The 25,736-nt window shown below is 56.9% G+C and overlaps 1 protein-coding gene across 2 annotated transcripts in view; it reads left to right on the top strand.

Annotated features, from left to right (window-relative positions):
* SMPD3 (sphingomyelin phosphodiesterase 3) overlaps positions 1-25,199 on the top strand; it is an 85,366-nt gene extending 60,167 nt beyond the window's left edge. For both annotated transcript variants that reach the window (XM_070613743.1, XM_070613744.1), the window contains exons 3-9: positions 10,579-12,117; positions 17,469-17,544; positions 17,661-17,816; positions 19,376-19,465; positions 19,784-19,847; positions 21,712-21,874; positions 22,142-25,199. In XM_070613743.1, the coding sequence (XP_070469844.1) occupies positions 10,792-12,117; positions 17,469-17,544; positions 17,661-17,816; positions 19,376-19,465; positions 19,784-19,847; positions 21,712-21,874; positions 22,142-22,243 (1,977 nt within the window). In that variant the 5' untranslated portion in view covers positions 10,579-10,791 and the 3' untranslated portion in view covers positions 22,244-25,199. The remainder of the gene's footprint in view (positions 1-10,578; positions 12,118-17,468; positions 17,545-17,660; positions 17,817-19,375; positions 19,466-19,783; positions 19,848-21,711; positions 21,875-22,141) is intronic.
* Positions 25,200-25,736: the final 537 nt, after the last annotated feature.

The following is a 25,736-nucleotide window of genomic DNA, read 5'->3' as shown; positions in this document are numbered from 1 at the left end:
CACCACTTTCCTGTCTCCATACCCTCTAGGAAGATACCCCCACACTCAAATATACGCACCTAGAAAGCAAAGGCTCTGCCCCCAGAAATTCCCAGGGCCCTTGCTGTCAAATACCCTGAGCAGTCACGGTGCTGCATCTGACTCATAGGGAATGGATGCCAAGCGCCCTCAGCCTCCTAGCTGAACAGTTGCTGCCCCGCCCCTGCCCCTTCCCTTGATCAGCCCTGGCCTGCACCTGTCAGCCATGAGCTCTTCCCTACTGGTCTTTGCTGTGGACAAATGACTAATTCACTGTCTTATGCAAATAAAGCTCTAAGTCCCTCCCCCCGGGCAGCAGACTCCAGCAGCCCCCATCCCTTCCCAGTTATACATTCTGGAGCAGACACTTCACAACCCTGCAGGCAGGTCATAGGCCTCCCCAGGCAAGGAGCCTGTGGTTCTGCCTGAGCTGGGGCATCCTCTCTCAGGGGGAGGAGCTCTCCTGGCTGGTTCTCTCAGAGCCAAGGGCTCCTGTGGTACTGTGTGCAGAGGGAGAACCTGGGTATAGCAGTGGCCTGGGGTCCAAGGTCTCTGAAAGGGCCCAGGAAAAGGGCCGCAGCCTTCAGTGGTGAGTGAGACCCAGCATCGGTCCAGAAATCTGGCCCTCAGGCCTGGCTGCCCAGGGGGGTTGGTGAGATGCTGATGCCTGATTATATTTACTCATTCGCACTGATTGGCTTTTTAATCTCTACATAAATTCTCCTCTAGGACTCAGTTTGTTAAATGTTCTTTGCATAGAAAACTTTAGGCTGAATGTGAAATGATTCTCTTCGGAAGAATTTTAGCAAGTCTGTTCTGTTTTAGGAAGGTTTGTTGTCTTCATCTGTGTTCTCTGGTGTGTTGAAATGCCTACACACTGCTCAGTCGGCCAATCCATTCCAGGAGAAAAGGCGGTACTTGAAATGCAGCTGAACGCTGGGTCTGCATAAATCCTACCATTTGTGTGGACTTGTATTTAAAGTTCTACTCCCACAGAAAGTATGTTGTCATTTCTTCTTAAGCAAATTATGTTCCAAGCCTTGTTCAGCTCATGAACCATTAACATCAGCCCTCGTGTCAGGGATGCAGGGACTTTGCTGGGACAAAAGCCTCAAGGGCAGAGCCTGAGAGAAGCGAGATTCCTCCTGTTCTCTGTCCCTAAGGAGGGTTTCTCCGGAGGGCAGAGGTGGCGCTGGCCAGCTGGGAGCATGCTGGGGGCTAGCACTCAGTCAGTCATGCAGCAGACCCACAGAGCTCACCTGAGACAGGTGATATGACCTGCTAGGGAGTTCTAGGATCTCCTGTTTATGGTTATTTGCGAGGCCCAGCTCAGGCACAGACCTCAGCACCTGGGCAGGCTCAAAGCACTTGAGGTAGGAGGCCCAGGCCAATCGAGATGCTCAGCTGTTGGCACACGGCCTCCGGATTTGGGCCTCGCTTAAGGATGTTGAAGCCTCCCCTCCAGAAATCACAACTGCCTGCTCCAGTCCTGCCCTGCAGCTGCCTTGTCAAAGCCCATATGAAGAAGACCCCGTGAACAGAGGGATCTGGGACCTGCTTTTCATCATGGAGGAAGCCCTTACCCCCCAGCCTCTCTCTCCCGACCCCGGGCTCAGCCTCTGTGGGAGCACAGGACCGGCAGGAGCCCTGTGGGCTTCAGCGTCCAGCAGACTCTAGGCAGGCAGATCTGGCTATGGGCAGGTTCTTGAGCATAATATGGGGTCCGTGGGAATGAGAGAAGATGCCGCTCAGGGTGGTTCAGGTATGGATTTAGGTGCCAGCCACCATCCAGCCTTCTTAATGGCCCCTTTTTCAGTCACCAACAGATGATTCTGGAATGGCAGGCAGTGGTGGGTAGGGCAGCCAGATCTTCAAACACAGCCCCCTCCTGTGATGGAGCCCACGCTTTCAGGGCAACTGCCCCATGTCACTGTAGCACAAGGTCCTAGACCCAGTGGTACTGCTATTTTAAACATTAGTTTGGTTCAGGCAGCCCTGGCACAATCATCTCCAACCTGACTTGAGATTTGCTTTCCAGTCACGCAAGACGTGGCTTCCTCTGGGCTTTCTCAGTTCTGACATGGAAATGCCGAGGCTGGCTGATTGAAGGAGTGCTACAGAGCTGCTTGCAGCCTGTTCCTATTCTCAGAAACCACATGATGCATTAATAGCTCCCGTGGAAAGTTTCTTTTTGAAAGTTTTATGGCCCCTTTGCCTGCACCTGGCTTCTGCAGAGGCCTGTGACTCGGACTCGCACACGCAGCCTGCAGCAGACAGTCCTGCCAGGAGACGGAGCCCCGACATCCCCTGCACCATCCTTGCCCCTTGTTTGGGAAAGCAGGGCACCTTCTTTGTCTAGCAACCAACCAATCAAGGAGGAAACTTTGAAGGCTCCAGCTGTATCTTAACAGCCTTTGCAGCAAGGAAATTAACAGTAGTAATAGTAATAAAAATAATATTAATAGAGATGTGGCAGGGCCTCCGCTAAGTGCTGCCCATGCATCATCTGTTGCATGACCCTGAGATATTGTTATGAGTGCCTGACAAATGAGGAAACTACGGCTCAGAAAGTCAGTTAAGCAACCAGAACCCGGCATGTTTGATACCAGAGATTATGCTCATACTGTGTGCACTGCTGTCTCCTGAGGGATGCTCACTGGGCACAAACCATAGGCACTAGGTCACACAAACCAACCTTCGAGGATTCAGGAGGGAGGGCCCTATTTGTCCAGTGGGCACGCCAGGGGGTACCACAGGTTTGCAGAGGAGGGGAACTGACAAGAATTGAGTTTTAGAAAGATCTTGTAGCTCGTATCTTTTAGATAGGATCCCTTAAGGTGGCAAGTGACAGAAACCCAACTCAAAGTGACTAGAGCAAAGAAAAGGGTAATTTGCTGACTCATTAATTAGAAAGTCTGGGAGTTGTGTTGGCTTCAGGCACAGGGAAATTGGAGCTAACAGATGTCACCAGGACTTGGCCTCTCTCCTTCCAGCCCTAACGTCTGTTTGCCTCTGAATTAGATTCACTCTCAAGGAAGGCTCCAGAGGCTTCAGACTCTTAGTGCTTCCATCTCAGAGGAAATGCAGACCTCTTTCCTGATGGGTCCAGTAATAGCTCCAAGGAGAGCTTGGGTCATATGACCGTTCTCCTTGGGGTCAGGAAGCTGTGGTGCCAATTGACCTAGGGTGGCCCACTGCCCTCCCCTTGGATTGGAGCAGGGCAGACAAAAGCATGTCTGCCACAACCAGAGAGGTGGAGCAGATGAGTGTTGGTGCCCAACACTCTATCAGGAGCTTCCAGGGGTGGTAGGGGCCCAGTGGTCAAACAGACACATGTGTGATTAGAGGGACAGTTGGTGAAGGGGTTTGCAGGGGAGGGCTTGGGAGGGCGTCAGGGAAAGGAGGCAGGTGCTTTGGATCTAGAAGGGTAAATAGGCATTTACCTGGCACAGCTGTGTCAGTGGGAGTCACCGCTACGGCACACGCGTTCATGCCAGACCTCAGACCCCAGACCCCAGTTCTGTGGCTTTCAGGGATTAGCCTGGGTTTGTCCAACCCGCATCACTCAGAAAGGCATCCTCTTCAGTCTCTCTTTTGTCCTCCCAGCGATGAGTTGACTCCAAGTTTCAGCAGCTCAGAGCTCACGTTGCCATGCCAACCCCTCCCCAGCAGGCATCCAGGCAGAAATGGGCCGGCCCAATCTCAGTGTTGCCAGCGGATGCAAGCATATTCGGGTATTGGATTGGAGTAATCCTCTCGGCCCTTCCTGCGGAAACCTGGGGCTTGGCCCAGCTCCTGTTAAGACGTGAACCCATGGACACCAAGAGGATAGGAGGAAGTCCCTCTGCTCCAGGACTCCCAGCCCTTCTACTGGGAAGAGAGGGCTCAACAGACATGAGGACCAGATGGAAGGGTCATCAAGGAGGGACAGGTCCCATCCTAGCCCCAACATGGGGCAATTCCTGACCCTCGTCAAATTCCCAGAATTTCCCCAAGGCTCCAACATCCCTCAAGATGGAACGGGCTTTCTCAGAGGGGCCAGGGCTTGCCTCAGCTAGCAAAACTAGTCTGGCTTCCTCACTTTCCTGCTGCAGGAGAAATTCAGAGTCAAAGTCAGCACCCACATAGGACCCTTTGAGCCTCTGTGCAGCAGGTCTTTTGTACAAGCTGGCACGCCTGGTCCATTTCCCAGGGAGATGAGAAGAGGAATGGCTGTCCTGGTGCCACTGTTATTTGGCATCCAGTAGCAGATGTCCTGTCCACTGCAGCTTGCCCACAAAGGTTTTTGGGGACCCACCTCCCCTATCTTCAACATGCAAACAGGACCAGGCCTAGCCAGCCCCTATTCCTGAAGATTCCCTCCCAGGGTGATGGCAGATCAGCTGGCCCTTAGCCCTCAGGATAGTGTATGGGGGAGAGACTTTGGTTTAGCTCAGGCCTCTGAGCAATCTGAGTCCCTCCCCATGCTGTAGTGGCTATAGGTCACAGGTTAGCAGCTAGGTGTCTTGGTATTGACAGGTTACTTCAGATCATCAGTACCTACCAGGAGCACCTGTGGTGTGGAGCTGCTTACTATCAGTGTCCCACATCTGCCCAGGAGTGGCCAGGCCTGTGACCTACCTGGTCCTCCCCAGGACCTGACCCGCCACCTCTTCCTCTCCTGTCTGGACTTAGGGTCATCTGGGCTCCCAAACCTCCCTGGGTGAGTTCCCCTCCCACCTGGGTCAACCTGCGAAGTTCTCTGCTTCCTCTGTCTGGCCTGGCTCCATAGCCCAGTCTCCTTGTCACAATCAGGCCTAGTCCAGTCGTCACTGCAGGGAAAGGAACAAGTTAGTGAAGGCCAGCAGCCCCAGCCTAAACAGTATGGACAGCATTCTGAGGATCTGAAGGCACCGTGGGTCATTCAGGAGCCTGGAAGTTCAGTGGGTGGGCTCAGGCTGTCCCAGAACAGTACACAGAACAAGCTTGTCCCATCTTCAAAATCTGTCGAATCCACAGGCCAGAGAGAGCCAACAGGGCACATAGAGGCCAACATCAGGGGTCAGGTAGGACCTACAGGTTGGGGGCATGTAGGGAGGGAAACAGGCCAGCAATATGAGTGGGCTGGCCCCCTTTAATCCTCCTGGTAGCCCTGGGAGGTAGGTATTGCTATCCCTGTGTCACAGATGATGAGACAGAGGCTCAGCAAGCCTGACTCCAGTGCTAGGATTTCATTCAGTCAGCCTGATCCCTGAGCCCAAGCTGAGTGTTGAGCAATGCAGCTGGGGTTGAGGGGGGCGGGTGTGGGGTTTCTACTTCTGGGACAGAGAGGTTGACGCCAGGGAGCCCTCCCTGGGGGCACTGTGTAGCCCCCACACTGACTCCAGGGCTCAGGAGGGACCATGAGGATCTGAGAGAGTCTGGGATTCCAGCCCAGCTCTGGAGACCATGGTATTGGGACAGAGGGCATCCCAAGCAACACTTGAAGCCACACCAGGATTTGCGAAGGGGATAAATCCAGGGTGATTGTCGGCTTTAAACAGGAACCTGAAAGAGCAATCCAGCCTGCGGGGTTGTGTGGTGACAGCTCAGCACACATAGCCCTTGAGGGGCCTGTCAGCCCTATCAGAGATGCCAATGGTGGACTCTGCTTGGCAAAGGTGCCAGCCCAGGACACGGAAGCAGAGAACAGGGGCATGGAGGAGAGGAAGGCGTTTCTCACTGGGAGACAGAGCCTGGGCCGGGCCGCCCACAATGTCCCACCAAGCCAAGGGGGCTCAGGCAAGAGAAAGGGCCCAGACGGGGTGTAGGCTGGGCACCTGTGTGTCCACATCCTGCCCTGCCACCCCTCCGAGGACTCTAGGGTTCTCTGAGAAGTTGCCAGCCTCCAATGTTTAACTCTCGCTCTCCTCTTTCATGGGGAAAGTGTAGATCAGACTAATTAATGTGTTGTTGTTTGTTTACCCTCCTTTCATTTCTCTGAGACAAAATAATTAACCACAGAGCTTTAGAAACGGGCTCCATTGGTGGCAATCCCTTCTGTGTCAACTGCGTCAGCAGCTTCTGTGCGTAGATGCAGGGACTGCACGCAGGAGCAGGTCAGGTGGGCAGCACCCGGAGGCTCCTGTCCAGGGCCGTACAGGAGGGGAGGCAGGAGAGGTCTCTGGACAAGGGGACCCCGGATAGCCATGAAGGGCTAAGACGGCAGGCAGGAAGGGCTGGGACGCTTGGGTCTGCCACATTCTAGAGGACTGCCCTGGTGGCCACCACTGCCTATTGGCCCCCTGGGCTAACAGCCACCTCAAACCCGTCGATGCCTGAATGAGGACCAAAAGCATTCCTGTGACCAGACCAGTGGAGGCAGAAAGATCAGGCCTGGCCACTTACTGCCACTGCAGGCAGGGCTGGGGAGTGAACTTGCCCAGAAGGGTTTCTGGGGCCACAGCAGGAGTGAGGACACAGGGCAGCTGAAGAGGGAGCCCTACCCACCCCTAGTAGCCCTGTCTCAGCTAATAGCAGATCCCAACCCTGATCGGCCAGTGGTGGGGACGAGCCACATAAGAGGACAGAAGGTTTGGGAATTTCTCTCAGGAAGCCTCTTATGAAGTCAAACACATTCACCTCTGACCCATATGGACAGACATCCGGTGGAATACAGGCCAGTTCAGCTTAGAGGGCAGCATGACATGAATAGAACAGATCCGCTCCTCCCAAATCCTTTCCCCATAACTGCCTTCACAGCCAGGGCCTGGCCAAGCCTGACTCCTGACTCAGTGTGACAGTGTTCCTCGGGGGTGGACAACCTCAGCTGCTCCCGCTTCCCAACCTCTCACCCTTGAGGCTGCAGCAGGGTCCGTTCATTCCTCAATCAGGCATTTCTTCATTTGTTCTTTCCCTCCACAAACACTCAGGGCCATGCCCTGGACTCAGCCACGCAACAGACACGGATCCTGATAGAGTTCCCAGCTCATTTGTGGGACCCAGATATTAGCCAGATCCAGTTCCTGGCAGGATGACAGCACAATATGGAGAGGATTTGCAACATCACAGGCAGCCCTGAGTGGGTCAAGGAACACTACCCCTTAGGAGGTGGCATCTCAGCTGGGCCCTGAAGGGGAAGGAGGAGCTGACAGACAAGGCAGGAGAGAAGTTTCAGACAGAGAGCCTGGCAGGTGCAAAGGCCTGGAGGTCAGACAGCAGTGCGCGGCTGAGGTGCTAGAGGAGCTGGGAGCAGGGGCTGGGCGAAGAAAGAGGATGGTGGAGGCAAGAGCACAAAGGGCCCCTAGATGGAGATAGGGAGACTGGACTTTGTCCCCCAAGACAATGGGACCACCAAAGGAAGAATACAATCAGATTGTTTAGGAAGCTCCTGACCACCGTGCAGACTGTGGGTTTGGGGCCTGTGGCTTGAGACTGAGGACAGGCGGACAGTGATGGGGTAGGGCTGGTGCTTAGGCAAAGATGGTGCTGGCTGGGCTGGTGACCTTGGGCCACAGAGATGAGGAGGAAAGGGCCAAGGGAGACTTGGAAAGGGGGCTGCCCTGTGATGTTGGGACCCCCTACCCTTCGCACCTTGGTGCCAACCAGGGGCTGCTGGCAGCTGGGGAGGCTTGGGAGCCCCCATCTCACCCTCCCTCCCCACAGGGACAGGACCTGCAGGCTCTTCCTCTGGACCCAGTTGGTCCAGGCAGTTCTGTGTCCTCTTCTGTAGCTCTCACTCCGGCCAGTCTGAAGCCAGCGGCTCCACACAATGACGTGTGCCTGTACATGTACACACTGTGTGCCAAAAGCAGCCAAACCCATCAGCCTGTGTGGGAGCAAGAGGGCTGTCACCCCAACTCCAGGTTAAATTCAAATGAAAGTGCTGGAATTTTAAAGAAACAACAAATGAGTATGTCAGATGGCAGGCATGGGAGGACTCTGGACAGCCACCAGCCCCTCTGAGCACTGAGCCATGAGCACTGGGCCACAGAGGTGACAGAACAAGTACTCCAATTTCAGTTACTGTCATTATACAATTGGTCTCAGGACCCTAGCCCAGCAGCCCGGCCTGACTTCACAGGGCCCCTGAAGCAGCTGACCTCAGGGTCAAGGCCATTAGGGTTGGGACACCCCCCACCGAGGGCCTAGCCGTCAGAGACAGGACTTGGGCTGGGTGTGAGGGAGGTGGTGAAAGCCACTGGCTGCGTCTGGGGCTCCAGGGCAGGATGTCAGGGAGAAGGGGACACTGTGGACGGCCCTCTGGCCTCACCAACCACCATCCTTGCCAGTGAGGCTCATTGCTCACCCTGGAGTGAGGGGCCCTGCCCCAAGCAGGACTAGAGAGCCAGGCAAAGCCACACGGTCCTGCTGCTCTCAGGCAGAGGTCACGTTTCCCGGATTTAACCAAGGCCCAGCGCAGAGCTGTCTGCGAAGGAGCCATTTCCTACGGCTCCTGGTCAGGCTCCTGGTCCGAGGGCTGTGGTCTGAGTAGACACACCTGCTTCTCCGAACTATAACTTTCCAGTGTTTGCTTCAAAGCGATTTCCCCTGAAAAAAGTAAAATCTTTGTGAAAGGTGCATTCTCCAGAACCAGACACAGCCACCAGCTTAGGTTCATCTGCAGACTTTAAGCTCTGGTCCAGGGTGAGCACCCTGCCCATACCACATCAGCCCAGAGATGGTGGCCGCGGAAGTGCGCTTGGGTGACTGACATGCATCATGGAAACTACCCCTCACACCATGGGCCCGGAGGCAGCACAGATCGACCTCCATTCACGCACCCACTCCCTGAGCTCCTGCTGGTGCAGCCCGGGACCCACAGCACCCTCACCGCAGCCCCTTCTTTCAAGAAGCTCTTGGTCTGCTGGGGAGGTCGTCGTGTCCCATGAGAATTTATGATCTAGAACTGCAGAGACCAGGCCATGCACAAGGGGAATGGGAGCCCCCACCGGAGAGTCTTAGCCACCCGGCAAGGGGAGGCAAAACAGCCTCTCTGAGGAGGTGATTTCTAAGCTAAGTCTTAGAAGAGAAGGGGTAAGCTAGACGAGGGGCAGACGTGGGAAACAGCAGGGCATGGACAGGAATCCACAGCCTGGGGAGTGGGAAGTGAGCACAAAAGGAGATGTGGCTGCAGGTACTGGTAGGCCCCGCTAGGAGACGGGCCTCCCAATAAGGACCAAGCGAGGCTTCAGCCGGGTTGAGGCATCTGTGACACTGATTAGACAGAGACTGTCTAGCCATCGTGTGGAGGATGGTCTGATGGAGAGGAGACCAACAAAGTGAGTGAGTGCAGGGGCTCCAGGGGGCTTGCATGGGTAGAAGACAATGGGAAGTGGGAACTGAAGGAGAGCAGAGCCCAGATGACACTCAGGTCCTGGCTGAGATGACCAGGGAGGCAGGAGGAAGAGAGGGTGTGGGCCCAGGATGGATGGCAATGTAGACACAGACCCCTCGTGGTGCCAGGGCAGGAGCAGGGCTGCATCTGTGAGACAGCAGGAAATGAATCCGCCAGCTGATCTGGTAATGAAAACTCTGGGTTATGCTTACACAAGCTTCACCACAGAATGATCATCTGCGGGTCCCTGGAGGCAGGGTAAACACTCCACACTCTTGTCTTTCATTGATTCTACATTCAGCGCAAGAAGTGCACCTGTGTCCTCTCCTAGGCGGGGCCCTGGCGCCTGCTCTGAGACCCACTGTGGCTCCCAGACGGGCTGGGACAAGGACCTGGAGTGGACTCATTCTGGCAGCTGTGGGCCTCGGCTGGGCTCTAGGGCTTCACCTCAGGGGCTTAGGGGAGAAGATTGGGCCAAACCCTCAAAGCCCCAGGGAGCTTCTCTAAAAGTCTCAGGGATCATCAGAGTCCCTGTAACTGGGTACCCTTGATCATTCTGGAAGTTGGTAAGGCCCAGGCTGTGCCTGGATCCTCATCAGACAGGGATTTCTGCCCCAGGGATGGGAGTAGGGGGTCGCTGAGGGTGGGACCTCAGAGGTGGTCTGATGCTGCAGGCTGGGGCACAGCAAGAGCCTCGTTGTTGGAGGGCCTTCCTCTCAGGGGTCCTGCCAGCCACACTGCCACCCACCCCAGGCCTCTCTGGCCCATTTTCTTTGCAGTTTGTTCCCTCTCCATTCTGACCTCGCGGGCACTTGGTGACAGGTGGCTACGTTTGCAGCTCCTCTGACTCAGGCTCACCCCTCGCCTGTTCTAAACCCGCCTCTGGCTTCTGATGGGCTTCTGGCTGCTCCAGGCCAGTGTCAGGCCCAGGCATCCTCTAGGATCCCCAGCCTCCCTGCTGAGGCCCCACAAAGCTGTGCTCCTCTGAAATTCTGGGCCGGTTTTCAAGCAATTAGGTTACAAGTTCAAGATGGTCAGCTAGAGGCAGTCATGTCACCAAGCTATTCACTCCAAGAGAACCAAACACACACAGGCAAACAGGGTGTGCTGGCACCCCTTTGTGAGCCTGCTGGCTCCAGCGTGGTCCTTGGAACAGTCCTGCTTATGTTGGAGGAAGTAGGAACACAGTGAGTGGGAACAATAGCCCCAGAATTCGACGTGCTCCTCTTAAAGATGAATGAAGCCCCTCCCCTTCTGTCTTGCAGGTTCTGCAGCAGGCCTGGGTGGCCCAGCATGGCCCACTGAGGTGAACCATGACTGGCTGGCTAACACTCACCACTGACCATCCAGAGTCACACCTCACCAGAAGGTGACCCCTCCTCCAGCTGTCCCCTCACTCGCCCACCCCACCCAGGAAAGTGCCCGCGCTGCCACGGACACCATGTAGTAGGGCCGGCCACGGCACCCAGTGAGCTGCAATGGTTTTGTACACAACCCCCTTTCCTAATAGCTGTCTGTCCGCCCTGCACGCCGTGTCCTGGGCCCTCATCTTCCCATGCTACTGGCTGGTGGACCGGCTTCTGGCCCCTTTCATACCCACCACCTACGAGACGCGCCAGCGGGCGGACGACTGGTGCTGCCTCCAGCTGCTCTGCTCCTATCTCTTCACACCTGTCTACCTGGCCCTCCTGGTCGCCTCACTGCCCTTTGCATTTCTTGGGTTCCTCTTCTGGTCCCCTCTGCAATCTGCCCGCCGGCCCTACGTCTATTCCCGGCTGGAGGACAAGGGTCCAGCTGGTGGGGCAGCCCTGCTCAGTGAATGGAAGGGGACAGGTCCTGGCAAAAGCTTCTGCTTCACCACAGCCAACCTCTGCCTTCTTCCCGAATCGCTGGCAAGGCTCAACAATGTTTTTAACACCCAAGCACGGGCCAAAGAGATTGGGCAGAGAATCCGCAACGGGGCCAGTCGGCCCCAGATCAAAATCTACATTGATTCCCCCACCAACACCTCCATCAGCGCGGCCAGCTTCAGCAGCCTGGTGTCACCACAGGGCAGTGATGGCGTGGCCCGGGCCGTCCCTGGAAGCATTAAGAGGACGGCCTCTGTGGAATACAAGGGTGACAGCGGGCGTCACCCCAGTGATGAGGCTGCCAACGGCCCGGCCTCTGGGGAGCTGGCCGACAGCGGCAGCCTTGAGGATGCCTGCATCGTGCGCATCGGCGGTGGTGACGAGGGGGGCCGGCCTCCCGAAGCCGATGACCCTGCTACTGGGGGCCAGGCCAGGAATGGGGCCGGCGGGGGCTCACGGGGCCAGACACCCAACCACAGTCAGCGGGATGGGGACTCGGGGAGCCTGGGCAGCCACTCAGCTTCCAGGGAGTCCCTGGTGAAGGCGCGAGCCGGGGCGGACAGCGGCAGCGGGGAGCCAGGTGCCACCAACAGCAAGCTCCCGTACAAGGCCTCGGTGGTGAAGAAGGCGGCCGCGCGCAAGAGACGGCACCCAGACGAGGCCTTTGACCACGAGGTCTCGGCCTTCTTCCCCGCCAACCTGGACTTCCTGTGCCTGCAGGAGGTGTTTGACAAGCGGGCGGCCGCCAAGTTGAAAGACCAGCTGCACGGCTACTTCGAGTACATCCTGTACGACGTTGGGGTCTACGGCTGCCAAGGCTGCTGCAGCTTCAAGTTTCTCAACAGCGGCCTCTTCTTTGCCAGCCGCTACCCCATCATGGATGTGGCCTATCACTGTTACCCCAATGGGCGGTGCTCCGACAGCCTGGCCTCCAAGGGAGCTCTGTTTCTCAAGGTAGGAGGCCTCACCCCACCTGAGGGCACACGCCAACTGGTCCCAGAGCCACGGCGGGAGGTGGGCCGCAGGCGGGGTCCTCATTCTCTTGGAGGGCTGGAGGCAGACAAGGTCTTTCATGGAGCTGAACTGGGGGGCCATCAGCTCAGGGACAAGGGAAACAGAATGCAGGGACAAGAGCCAAGGGTCTGGGCTCAGACAGACCTGGCTGGGTTATCTTGGGCAAGTTCTTCAGATCTCTGAGCCACCATTTCCTCACCTGTAAAGCAGGGGCAACTACAGCCTGCTCACAGGGTGGGCAGTGGAGCTGGACTGGTGAGGCTGGGAGGTTCTCCTGGTGCTGGCAGTGCAGGTGATGATGGCATGGCAATGGTAAGCGGGGAGTAGGAGGAGGCAGGGAGCCCCCTCTCTGGAAAGGAGCAGAGGTTCACACGAGGGGAGACCCGCGCAGACCACTGGGTGCAGCGGGCAGGCAGGGCTCTGAGGTCCCAGGCCCATTACCATGCCTGCTTGCTTAGGCCTCCAGCCTTACTGGCCGGAACATCCTCTCCCTCCTGGCTGTCAGGCATCTGCCATGCCAGGCACTCTGCCCACCAGCCCGAGGCTTCGCTTCCATAGTCACTAATTAAAGTGAATCATAATTATTTCTGCTAATTTGGATGCAATTGGAGGAGTTTTTAGACCATGGTAATTTGGTCATTACACATTATCTTCTGCTGAGCCTGACATGCTCAGAGTGTTGACTTTTTGTTCCCTATCCAAAAGCCGCTCTTGGTGTTTCCAGAATTTTCTGAAGCATCATTTGGCCAGCTGATACAGAACAGGGTTTTCTGCCCCCAGAGGCAGCAGCTGCTGTGGGTGTGGGTTCTCTCCATAATTTCCCCAAGACTTCTCGGTTCCCCCTGGAAGGGGGTCCAGGTGTAGGGGGGCAGGGGGCAAGGGTGCCTAGTGTGGTTAGTGCGGAAGCCCCAGCGTGGCGAGGCTCTCGGCTCTGACCGTGCTCAGTCTGTCCAGGAAAGTGCTGCCTGTCAGCCAAGTACCTGCTGGGAGTGAAGGTCCAGGCTGACTGTCTGCATGGAGCCTACTGGAGCCAGGGCAGCACCCCGGGCCTGGGCCCCTACTTCAGGTGCTCAGTGGCTCTTGTGTGGCTCAGCGGGCCCAGAGTTGGAGTCCCTAGCTCTCCATTCACAGCCTGAAATGGTGAAATTGACTGCACTCCTCTTACGGGAGAGCCAGCTTCCCCATTTTGGCATATGGTTCATCAACGTTCTGTTCCACAGATATATTTTTGTCTGAGCAGCCAGAGTGACTTTCTGGGGAAGGAGGGGACATGTTTTCAGGCTTGTGGGGCGGGGTTCACCTTCTCCCTCCTGCCCCCCTTCTACAGATGGTTCAAGGCCAGGGACCCCCTCAACCCCTCCCCCAGTCCACACACCCCCCTCCTCGTCTCCCTCCTTGATCTGGCAGCCCAACTACCATGCCCACCAGGGTCACAACAGTCTTCCTGAGACAGCCCCTCTGCTGAAGGCTTTCTTCCCACCTCTTTGGTTGTTCCTTCTGGGCTCTTTGTCACCTGCCCATCCTTTAAATGCTGATGCTCCCTCTAACTCCTGGGTCTAAAACAGGTCTGCTGATATATTTAATTTGGTCCACACCATTAAGAAATTTCTTGTGTTGGCCAACATTTAAAAATCAAGATATTTCGCATAAAACCCGGTTTGCCACTTCTCTCCCCATCTCAGCAGATGGGGCAGCAATCAGGCCTGCTGCATTCTGCCCAGCTCTCAGCCCAAGCTGAGGGTTGGCGGCCCCACAGCAACGTGACCCGCTTGGCCAGCCTTCTTCATTTCCAAGTGCCTGGCCCCACACGCCTGCCCCGGGGAAGGGACTCCACAGCCTCCATTTCCACACTTGCTGAGGACTCTGAGGTTTGTCCCACGCCAGATCTCTCCCCTAAGCCCCCAGCTCTTTGTCTGGCTGCTTCCTGGACACAGTCCCGTTCACTCCCGAACTGAATTCATCATCTGCCCTGGACCCCACCTCCTCCAGGTTCCACCGTCCCTCAGCCAGAAGGGCCCACCTTGAATCCTCTCTGTGCCCTGAGCCCATCCAATCCATCCAGGCTCCTAATTCACTTTCCAGATGCCTCTGGGTCTATCTACCCCATGTCTCCAGCTGCACCATCATGGCCCAGGCCATCACTCCTCCGCATCTACCCACCTGTATTTTGGTTGGCCTTCCCCTTCCAACTCATCCTCCCCGCGTCCCAGGTCTGACTCCTGTTTCTCCCTTCCTTCCAGCCTTCACCTGAGCCCCTCCACCCTCACCTGCACTCAGCTTCAGTCACACCACACCCCCAAGGGGCCTCCATGTGCACAGCTCCCCGTCTTGGTCCCAACCTGGGTTGGCTGCACCACCTTTGTGGAGCTTTCCTTGACAACCATCCAGCACAAACCAGCTTTCCCTTCATAGATTCCTCAGCCCTTGTCCCAGGTGTCCCATTGCCCATCTCTCCTGTTAGAACTCCTCAAGAGCAGAGTCGGTTGTGTCCGGCACCATAGCAAACCCAGCTCGTCTCTGCTGGCCGGAGCGTGTCTGATTCTCCTATGTGGAGGAGTAAAATAAATGAGGTTTCAGGAGACAGGCCAGCCCAGGAAGGGGCCCGAGCCCTGGAAAGATGCTGCCCGTGGCTGTGCATGGAAGCCAGTGCTCCCTGCATCCTCAGGGCTCTCCCGTCCAGCCCTGCTCCCAATCTACTCTGTGGCACTTCCGATCCTTGAGGAAAACGTGCTTTCCTGCTACTGTGATGCCCTGAAAGGAAGGGCCTGGAATCATTTTTGCCTCACATATGAGAGCACCTGATTCTGGCCCCTTCTCTATTGACAGTCTTTGCCCACCAGGACTAAAAGGCACAACCTCTCAGTGTGATTATTTGTTTTTGCAAGAGAAACACAAGCCTCTGCGGCTCCCGAGGACTCGAGCCAGGAATCAATAAGTCCCAGCACGTAATAAAGTGGATCCTGGCAAGCTCCCATGGCCGACTGAGAGCAGGAAGCAGGCTGAGGGGTTGAGGTACCGGTGAACGGTGGCCGGGGGGAGGGGGAGGCAGGGGCCTCACACCACGTGTCTTCCCTCTGGGCGGGTTCTCCTTAGCACGGGGGCAGTGCTGCCTCTTTGCGCCTGTCTCCTGTCCCTGCCCAGGACTCAGCACGGGAGGCGACTCTAAGTGCTGAGTGAGTGAAGGGCTGACGCACTGAAACCGTCAAAGGGGCAGCCAGTGATAAGCCTGGCTAAGTCAGAGGAGCTCAGAAAACAGCAGAGAGGAGGGTGGGGAGCTGAGCGTGGGGCAGCAAACATCTGATTTGAACCAGCCTCGGCCATCGGAGCCTTGTGACCCCGGCCAGTTGTGGTATAATTTGAGTATATGGTTGTCGTAAGGCTCGAGCAAGGCAGCGTCCGTGAAGCAGGAGGCAGGAGAGCTCATATTACTGAGGAGGGAACAGACTCTGCCTAAGGAATGCAGGGGCGAGAGCGCCATCATGTGGCCTTTGGGGGCATTGTGGTTTTAAAACTGTGTTGTGTTTTTGCAACAGGGTATTGACGGTATGTAATTTCCTGAGCCATTCCAGGGGTGGGGGTACTAGTGGGCCAAGGTTTGTGTCTGGAATTGGGGCAAGAAGTGAATAGTGAACATGTGAGTTTGTAAACAGCCCCAAATCCAGGCCATATAGCTCATTATCAAGTAGCCAGCCATTCATCCCCCTGGGCGCTGGGAACATGTGCATCCATCCCGGCTGGGAAAGGGGAGGGAGAGCCATAGAAAGCTAGGGTGCTGATGCTGTGAAAGTCCCTGTGGAGGAGAAAAATGCCGACCTGACGTCAGTAGCAAAAAGAAAGACAGACGCCTCCCAAGACTCTCAGAGTGGAGGGCCCGTGATGCGGCAGCAGGGAGCCCAGGCTGCTCTTAGCTGGGGGATGGGCAGGGTCTGCTCAGCAGGTGCCGGGTGCACCCACCGTGCTGCTGCAGGCCCCTCAGCCAAGAACCGGCCTCTACAGTCAGCTTCCCTGGAAAGTTCCCCAGGGCCATCTCGTCATCACAGAAAACCCAGTCTGCTGTGAGTTAGTGAAGTTTGGGGAAGACGGCTGAGGCTCAGGTGGGAGGAGCGCCCACAGAGGAAGAAGATGAGGAGCCAACCAGAAGTCCCTGGGGAAAGACACCCACGGATGGTCGTGGGGAGCATGCCTGGGAGGGACTCTCCCATCTCAGCCACCAGCACCTGGGCCGTGGCCAGAGGGTCTGAGAGAGCTGGCAGCCTGGGTGGCCATCCCTACACCCCCAACCACAGCGCTGACAACGGCTCAGGCTTGCATCAGGGTCACCTCTGAGGGCCGTATCAAGTTGCCTGTGATGCATGATTGAGATGCCCATTTCACTATGCCAACCTGTGGAGACAGCCTGCCAGGGTCATCTGTGGTTGGGCAGGGAGTTGGGGAGGAGCCCCCTGCCCCACTCCATCCCCGGGGACTCTGTCTGCAGTGAAGGAGGTGAGCAGGGAGGTGAGGACCGAGGACTGGGGAAGAGTGGAGCATGAAGGTATGAGGAGGCCACTGTGGAGGAAGGAGGACTGGGTTTGGATGGAGGCCGTGAGGCACCTGGGGCCAGCCCATGACACAGGTGCCATGGAGACACAGGCCACAGCGGTCATCCCAGATCGGGGAACTAACGAGGACAACAGCCAAAAAGCAGATGAAGTGATTTCTCATGAAGCCAGAGGGCAGAGACGGGGGAGAGAGAGCAGAGGGGAGGGTCCGAGGCCTCTCACAGTGGAGGGAGGGTGGCCAGCATCCAGCATCTAAGTGGGCTGCCTCCCAGAGGGGAGCCCAGCTTCGACTTCAGAGCGACAGGCTCTAGGGCGTGATCTGGGTCTAGGGTATGACCAAGAGGAGGAGGAAAGAGCCACCAGACAGGCGTGGACAAGGAACTGAGGGGCTGGCACGTGAGGGTCATCCATGTGGACATTCTGGTCACCAGGAGACGGCAGGCGTTTGGGGAGGAAATCTTCGGGGATTTCAGCATTTTCCCTCCTCGAGAGCTTTGCGTGAATTGCTGCCGGCACTCACCATGCCACGGGCTGGTATTTCTTTAGGTATCTGCCTCCCATGCTGCACCAGAAGTTCCAAGAAGCAGGACATGTGCTGTTCCTCCCTGGGCCCGGGCCTAGCCAGGAGCCGACGAAGCTGGGCTTGTGAGGGTTCACAGGGAGGGTGGGGGGCTCGCCAGCATCCTTTGGTGCTCAGAGCAGTGATGGCTTGTAGGTTTCCGCACTGACACTGCACCTCCTCCCCCACAGGTGCAGGTGGGAAGCACACCTCAGGACCAAAGAATTGTCGGGTACATCTCCTGCACACACTTGCACGCCCTGCCAGGTAGGTCCCGTGGGCCGCACTTGTCGGGGGTGGGGCATCTGCCCCCAGAGGGCTGGGATCGGCGCTGGGGTCTGGCTGCATCTTCGTCATCTGGTCTCTGTGGTTCTGCCCCGAAGAGGACAGTGCCATCCGGTGTGAACAGCTGGACCTGCTTCAGGACTGGCTGGCTGATTTCCGAAAATCTACCTCCTCGTCCAGCGCAGCCAACCCCGAGGAGCTGGTGGCGTTTGACGTCATCTGTGGAGATTTTAACTTTGACAACTGCTCCTCCGGTGAGCCTGTGGTCCTGCCCATCCGGGTTGGCTACTGGGGAGGGCGTGGGCTCCAGTCACAGCTGGAAAGACTCAGTTTAGGCAGCTAGAAGAACTTCCTGCTCCTCGCGAACATGTAAGTGGGATAGTAGCAAGGCTATGATTTCTCTGACTCCTAGAAACACTAGAATGAGAAGAGCCCATGCTCTGCCTAGCAAGCTCAGAGGGCTCCTTGCTGGAGATAAAGAGATGCCCTCAAATTGAACTTCTGAAGGGAAGGCTTGGGGCCTCTGACACTCAGACTGAGGGCGAGTCAGCTAATATTACCCACCACATCTTTGTTCAGCTCTTACTTTCACCAGACACAATTCTAACCACTGTTCACGGGCCTACTGTTTCATTTAACAACACTAAGAGTGGGCACTGTATTTTACCCACATGGTGTGGAAGAGGAGGTTAAGACCCAGAGAGGTTGAGTAACTAGTCCCAAGTCACACAGCCAGGAAGTGGTTGAACTGGGATTTGAACCCTGGAAATCATGCCTTTAGGCTAAAAGACTAAAAGTTCATCATGGGTGAAATTTCAAATAATTAATTTAAATAAGTGAGCTGTGACTCAGATGATCATGCTGATCCTAGGACCTCCTGGGTGTTTGGGCAGCTCTGAACCTCCCTTGGCCTGAGGAGCTGGGTTCAAGGAAAACCTCCTGGTCTACTGGCTCCTTGGCTCCTTCTACTCTGGCCACAGCCCCAGGAGAAACTGAGGATGGGTGGGCAACATGGGGCTAATCCTCAGCGAAAGGAGAAAACCTCAAAGTGGCAGCTGGTGGCAGCTGTTTCTATCTGTTCGCGACCAGGGAGGCCTCCCTTGACAAGGGTGGCACCTCCAGGGTGGGTGGGGAGACCAGTGCTCACCGTGGAACACACAGTCCACCCCTGCAGCCCGGAGGTGCCCTCACAGTCACATGCCTGACGCCAGCTCCAAATGCTGGGTGTTCCCAGAATCTTCCTGAGTCAGGGTGGGGACCCAGCGCACACAGGAAGAGGCTGTCGGGAGGGGGTCCCATCCCATCAGGCTCCACTCCGTGCCCTGTCCTTCCTCCCAGGGGTCTCACAAAGGCCCTTCTGGCTCCACGAGTTGGCAGGACAAACCCGAACCCAGAGCAGGTCATCTCCCTCTCTGAGCCTGGTGGGGTCACTCCTCACTCCGCCTGGGCACCCAGGTCTGTGAAGGGCAGGAGTCCCGGCCGGGGCAGCATCAACCAGCCAACCCCCCGCAGAGTGTGCCACAGCATCTGGGAAGGCCTTGAGATCACTGTTCCCTGGAGCCCAGGAGGGACAATGACCTCTGTCCTTAGACAGAAGGAAAGCTGAACACTAGAGTGGGGGTGTAGAGAGGGGGGTATTCTCAAGGACACAGAAAATCAATGACAAATGGACCACAGACCCCACCCAGGGGCAGTTACCTGAGGAACAGGGACGTGGTTGCATGTGGTCAGAGTAACCAGTGGCAGGTGGCCCTCCAGGACAGGCCAGACACCCCGAGACCACAACGTTCCCTCCCTCCCTCCCTTCCTGCAGACGACAAGCTGGAGCAGCAGCACTCCCTGTTTACACGCTACAAGGACCCCTGCCGCCTGGGGCCCGGGGAGGAGAAGCCGTGGGCCATCGGTGAGCTGGGGCTGGGGCTGGGGCTGGGGTGGGGGCGTGGATGTAGGGTGTCGGGGGACGAGAGGCCTGGGGCAGGGGAGAGGCACTGCTGAGGCCTGAGCACCCCGTGCTGAGACTTGATATTCCACCAAGGCTGGGCTCCCCACAGGCTTCCCAGAAAGACCTCCAGGACCTGCCCCAAGATCCCACTGCTGGGAGGTCATTCAGCTGCCCAGGCCAGCAGAGCTCTCGCCCACCCCTCCTGCCCCAGAGAGGCAGCCCTTCTAGAGGCTGGCGAGGCCCTACCTGCAGTGACCTCTCTCACTGCCTCATCCTCAGGTACCTTGCTGGACACGGATGGCCTCTACGATGAGGACGCGTGCACCCCTGAAAATCTGCAGAAGTAAGGACCCAGCTGCGTTGGGTGGGCGCGGGTGGATCCCGGGCTGGCTCCCAGGTCTGGGATGAGCAGTGTGCCCTGACTCAGGGGTGGAGAGACGGGCTGTGTGAGGCAGACAAGCCAGCACAGCTCCATGGGAAGGAAACCTGTGAGAGCCCCAGGGACTGAAGCTGGGGGAGGGGGTGCCGAGGCGAGGGTGGCCCTCAGGCCTCACGGGCTGGCCTCACCAAGGAGAAGCCTCCCAGTAGGCCTGGGGTCCTGAGGTGGCATTTCCTACACCAGCACCCAGAGTCCGGGTCACTCTCCAAGAGCTTGCCCTGCCCCAAGCCCCATCGGCCTTGGGGCCCTGCTGGGCACAGGAAAAGGGACCAGAATCTTCCAGGGCGAGGCCAAGATCCCTGTAGAAGAACCCTGGGGATGGCGTCTGCTCCAGGGAGCCTGGCAGCTGGTATCCACCAATTAGGCAAATAAAAATATGAGAAGAGCTAACACAAGCCAGTCATTTTCAAAGCAGAGACAGTTCCATCCCAGCCAAACTTCATTCTTGAACCTGTTGAGACGTCCATAAAGGACACATTTGAGAGGCCAGCAGCAGAACCAATTTATAATTCACAATGTGAGACTGCACAGAATCACAGTAATGGCTCCTCGCAGCTAATTTGAGCCAATTAATTAGATTATGGACTAAATTTGAAACATCATCCTATGCTGAGAAAATTATCTTTTTATGAGATGATGATTAAAAAATGACTATCAGTAACTCTTAGATCATTGATGCTGGAATTAATTATCAAAGGCAAAGGACAGTAACGGATTATATTTCTGAGAGATAACGATGTTCTGCATGTCATTCGTGTATTTATCTCAAGGCAGATAAAAACCTTGTAGGAGCCCATGTTTGCTGGCTGTGCCTGTGCAGGCGTCCCTTCCATTTGTCCAGGCATTAGCCGGCCGGGCAGGCCTGTGTAGTGTCTCTTGGTGGCTGCCCTTCCTGTCCCCTTCATCAGCCTGCATCTGCTCTCTGTGACGGGGTCTCCCATAAAGGCTCCTCCCCACTGGCTGGGCCCGGGAGGAAATCCGGCAGGAAGGAGTCGGCAGACAGGGAGTCAGAAGACTCAGATTCAGGGTGTGATACCCAACCCAAGCGCCTTGCCCTCCCTGTAGAACTTTGGCCAGCACTTAGGCACCCACATCAGTTTCCTTCCTTATCCCACGTTGTTCCTTTCCTGGTACACCGGGCCCCTAAAGTGTCCTGGGGCCCACAGCAATCGTTCTTGTGTCAGAGGGGGAAGTGGAAGCCCAGAGGTTTGGTGGCTCAGGGCCAGAGCGACAGAATCCAGTCCTGGGAGGGGGCATGGGTGCTCCCCTGGCTCCCCCGCTCCTGCTGCCTGAAACAAGAGTCATGGGGAGTCTGAGGACTTTCAGGAGAGAAGGGTACCCGAGGTTCACTACCAAGACCAAGTTCCCCCAGACAGGCCCGTATTGGCTCAGAGCAGAACCCCATTCTGCAGAGGGGCTAGGCAGTTCCATCCCTAACTCGGCCATGGGCTCTGGGTGGTGCTGGGTCCAAGCTGCAGCCACGGACAATGTCCCAGTTCAGAAAGGGAAAGCGAATGCTGGCTAGCCCAAGGTGGACATGGGACATTCCCAGGCAGATTCTGGAGTGGCCCAGATCAGTCAGGAACTTGTAGGCTCAGACTGTTTCCCTCCATCCCAGTCCCTTTTTGGGTCCACAGGGAAGACAGATCTTAAATGCAGGGGTTTGCTCTGACCTGCTTCCCTCACTTGGGGATGAGAATGTGGCTCCACACTGAGGACCTGGGGGCTGGGGCAGGGGCTCACCTTGCCTTCCTGTCTGCATGAGCAGGGTCTTGGAGAGTGAGGAAGGCCGCCGGGAGTACCTCGCCTTCCCCACCAGCAAGAGCGCTGGGGCAGGCCAGAAGGGACGCAAGGACCTGCTGAAGGGCAACGGCAGGCGCATCGACTACATGCTGTACACGGAGGAGGGACTGTGCCTGGACTGGAAAGCCGTGAGTCTGGGGCTGGGCCGGGCAGCCAGGCCGTGCTTGTAGATAGGAGACCCTGCGTCCTGCACCCTCGACAGCACTGAACTCTCCCCTCAAAGTGAGACCTGCCAGTCCCAGAGACCTCTGGGGCCCATGGGATCCTCCCACCCCTCTGCCCTCAGGGAACTCTGGGCCAGCCCCAGCCCAGAGGCCCTAGCCCCTGCCCTCCAGGTCCCTCCTTTGCAGTCTTTGGGTCTAACGGGGATGCTTCTGCCCCGCCCCTTCCTGCAGGAGGTGGAAGAATTCAGTTTTATCACCCAGCTGTCAGGCCTGACAGACCACCTCCCTGTAGCCATGCGGCTGATGGTGTCTGCGGCGGAGGAGGAGGCATAGACCAGCCAAGTCACCGGGAGCAGTTGGGCCTCTGCCAGCCCTCTGAGCCGAAGCCCCTTCCTGGCCACGTCTCCTCCAGCGGCGAGCACCCCCCGACCCCCGGTGCCAGGGGAGGAGGGCAGGGGCCCAGGGGGAGCCGCGGTTAGTCCCGGGTGAGCTGGAACCAGCGCTGCCCTGCACCTCTGGGCACTCACCGTTGGACACAGGAGTCAGGTCAGCCCCGGGAGCCCCGGCTACCCAACCAGTGCCATTCTTTCCAAACGTGATTTTCTACAAATCTACAGCACAAACTAGTTTGTAACCCGTGGGTTAGTATGAGAACCGGGTTTCTGTACTCTTTGTATCTCTTCTCAAGCTTCGTCCAGGGTTCATTATTTTTGTCTGCTGCCATGTTGTCTCGCATGCCTGCACCCTCGCATGCACGCTGCCTGCATGCCACGTGCCACACCGTAGCCACACAGACCCCTCGCTTGGGCCTCACCCAAGGCCAAACTCCAAACACAATCAGAACCAGCCAAAGAAGCATTCCTGGGCACAGGACCACCTGCTCACCGCCGCCAGCCGGGACGGCTCCCAAGCAGGGACCGTGAGGCTGTGTCCAGTTACCAGCGAGCCCGGGCTCTTCCCAGGGTCTTGCATTCAAGGGCGATCACATTTTAAAAAGAAAAACAGAAAAAGTTAAGAACAAAGACAACCTTTCACTTTAGAGGGTCTGCAAGCCGCACGGGAGAAGGCTGCTCTTCCCGAGATAGGCTCCCTTCCCCCCGGCGCACCAGGGCCCCAGAGACTCCGAAGTGGGCAGTGGAGCCATAGACAGGAATCCGGAGAGCATCACTTTTTTACAGGAAAAAGGGGAACTCACGGCTTTGGGGGGTGGGGGGTGGGGGGCTTCTGGTTTTGAAAATGCTAAGATTTGTAACTTCTCTTCTGTCAAAACCAACACATCTTTCTGCCTGATCCCGTCTCCCCCCTTGGACACCTCTGGTTTGGGACCAATCCTTCTGTGGGGCCCGTCCCCATCCACATGCTGGCTGAGCTCAGGAACTGTCCACCTGCCTCTGGGTGGGGCTGTGACTCTAATCTCCCATGCCCATTCTCAACAGCAACCGAGGGGCCCTGGACAAAGGCGGGGGAGCCAAGGTGCCGACAGCAGCCTGTCGCCTCATCAGTGTGCAGGCTGGGGGTGGCAAGGCCAATGGCCACCACTTGCCTGAGGCAAGGAGTGGTACTAGTTGGCGTCCAGATGCATAGACACCTATTCTGCTACTGTGTGACCAGGGCCAGTCCTGGACACCCAAGCATAGCGTGGCAGAGCCTGCAGGTGAGGCCCACAGCTCCCCACCCCACGGCAGCACTGCCTCTGTCCACCTGCCTTTTTAAACACACCTGGACCCGCTCCCCTGGTCATGCAGGGAGGGTTCTGTCTGTTTCCAGGTGTGAGGCTCCTCTGCCTCGGGGGAATGTTCTTGACAACCCCCACCGGTCTCCCCTCCTCGTAGTGCCCTGACCACGTGCCCACCTGGCTTGAAGCCAGCTCCACCCAGCAACGCTGGGGGTGCACCAGGACCCTGCTGCTGGGAGCCTCCTGGTGCCGGTGTGCTGATGCTGTGCCTTGTCACCCACTGAGCTGGAAGAGGGACGAAGAGGGAGCCAAGCTGCCAGCGAGAGGCCAGGCCCTTTACTGGGGGAGGACATTCCTGAGATTTGCACCTGTGGTGGCACTGGTTTATCTAAACCCAGCAGGCCAGGGCAGCAGCTGGGCTGAGGGCTTTGCTGTTAGGAGCACTTCACTGGCCAGGCCCCCAGCCCCACCTTGTGTCCAGAAGCCAGGACAGGCTGCTCACCACCGGCTGAGGGTGCTGTCCCTCCTGGGCTCTCTGCTGTGCCCCTCCTCATAGGGCCTGGCTCTCAGGGCCTTGGGTAGGCTTCCTGCGGTCAGAGGGCCCCCATTCCCAGGAGCAGCCAGAATCTCTGCTCCCACGGGTGGGGCCCAACTAGATAGCCAGGCCTGAGCTGAGGCCCCCCAGGCTGCAAGTCGGCTGTGTGCCTGGGAGAGCAGCAGAGGCCGAGGCCAGGGCTCCTGAAGCAGAGAAACTCCAGCACAGCTTCCATCCCTCTGAGAGGCCGCCTACCCCCAGGGCAGCTTGGTGGGAGCCAAGGCGCAGGGGGCACATGCTTCTCTCCCTCACTCACAGGGCGCCTTAGGCAAGTCATACCTCCCTGTGCCTCAGCCATTTCCTGTCCTAACAAGGTCGCCTCTGCCCAGCCTGGCCCTGGCGTCCAGAGCAGGGCTGGCCCACCCCCCGGCCCCCCTCGCACCTCCCTCTGGCGCGGCCTCTGCTGAGGCTGCCATTGCCCAACCACATGTTTCATGAAGCCTGTGGACTCCCAGGGCCATGCACAAGCCAGACTTTTCCATTTTGATTTTTAAAAAAGAAAGAAAAGAAACATTGCCAAGATCTCAGATTCTGTGGCATCTAGGCCTGGGAGGGGCAGACACAGGTCACCCAAATCCCCAAACAAGGCCCGCGCCTGCCCCGGGCCCGGCCTCCTCCGGGGAAGCCAGGAGGTGGGGTCAGCTCTGGAAGGAGACAGTCATTTGCATTTGTCCAAACCACCTTGAGTTTTAAGTATGAATATTAATCTTGATGCTTTTTAACTATTGTATTAACTTGCTAAGATTTAGAAATACTGTTTTAAAAAGAAAAAAAACACTTTTTTAATTTCTGTATTCTTTTCTGTATTGTATCCTCATGGGACATTAGGGGTTTTATATGGTAAGCACACCTAAGGTTTTGGTAAAAACATTATCAAATATATATCCAGACGATTCTTCCCTAGAAGAAAAACAGTCTTTACACCGATAAAATATTTTCAAAAGAGAAGTGTTTTTTTCCTTTATTGGTGCTGAAAGGAAGGATGGCTAATGAGGAGAAAATAAAACTGTGAGGCTCAAGGCTTGTGTTTTCCACTTATTTGAGCAAAAAGCTGGGGCCAGGCCCTGCTCCAACTCAACTCCAGGGCTGGGTGGCCAGGCAGGACTGTGGGGGCAGCGCTGGGGAGGCCCTGCCTTTCTTGCCTCCTCCTGCAGGACAGGCCCAGCCCACGTCTGCACTGAACTGGCAGGACACTGGGCCACTTGGGTTCTCTTACTTGGTGTCTCCTCGTTCCCTCTGGAACTGGGAGTAAACAGCAAAAGGGCACCTTGAGTGTGCGGCAAAGCAAGGCTGGGGCCTCCTCAGGACTCTGGCCTTACCTGGCGAGGCAAGGGCAGGCTGGGGTGGCGGCACCATACCCATCTGCCCCAGACTTCTGAGGTGGCAGGAGGTCCTTTGCTAAAAGGGGGGGCACACGGGAAGAGGCGCACCTCCTGGCTCCCTGTCCTGATGGCTGGTTTCCTGGTCTACATCTCAGGAGCTGCTCTGGGACAGCTCTTCTCTGTCCTCTGAACAGCAACCTGGTGTCCAGGTCTTGGGCCTTAGTCACCTGCTGG

Source organism: Equus przewalskii, chromosome 3, assembly GCF_037783145.1.
Source record: "Equus przewalskii isolate Varuska chromosome 3, EquPr2, whole genome shotgun sequence".
Lineage (NCBI taxonomy): Eukaryota > Metazoa > Chordata > Mammalia > Perissodactyla > Equidae > Equus > Equus przewalskii.
This window is presented reverse-complemented; position numbering and strand designations above follow the sequence as displayed.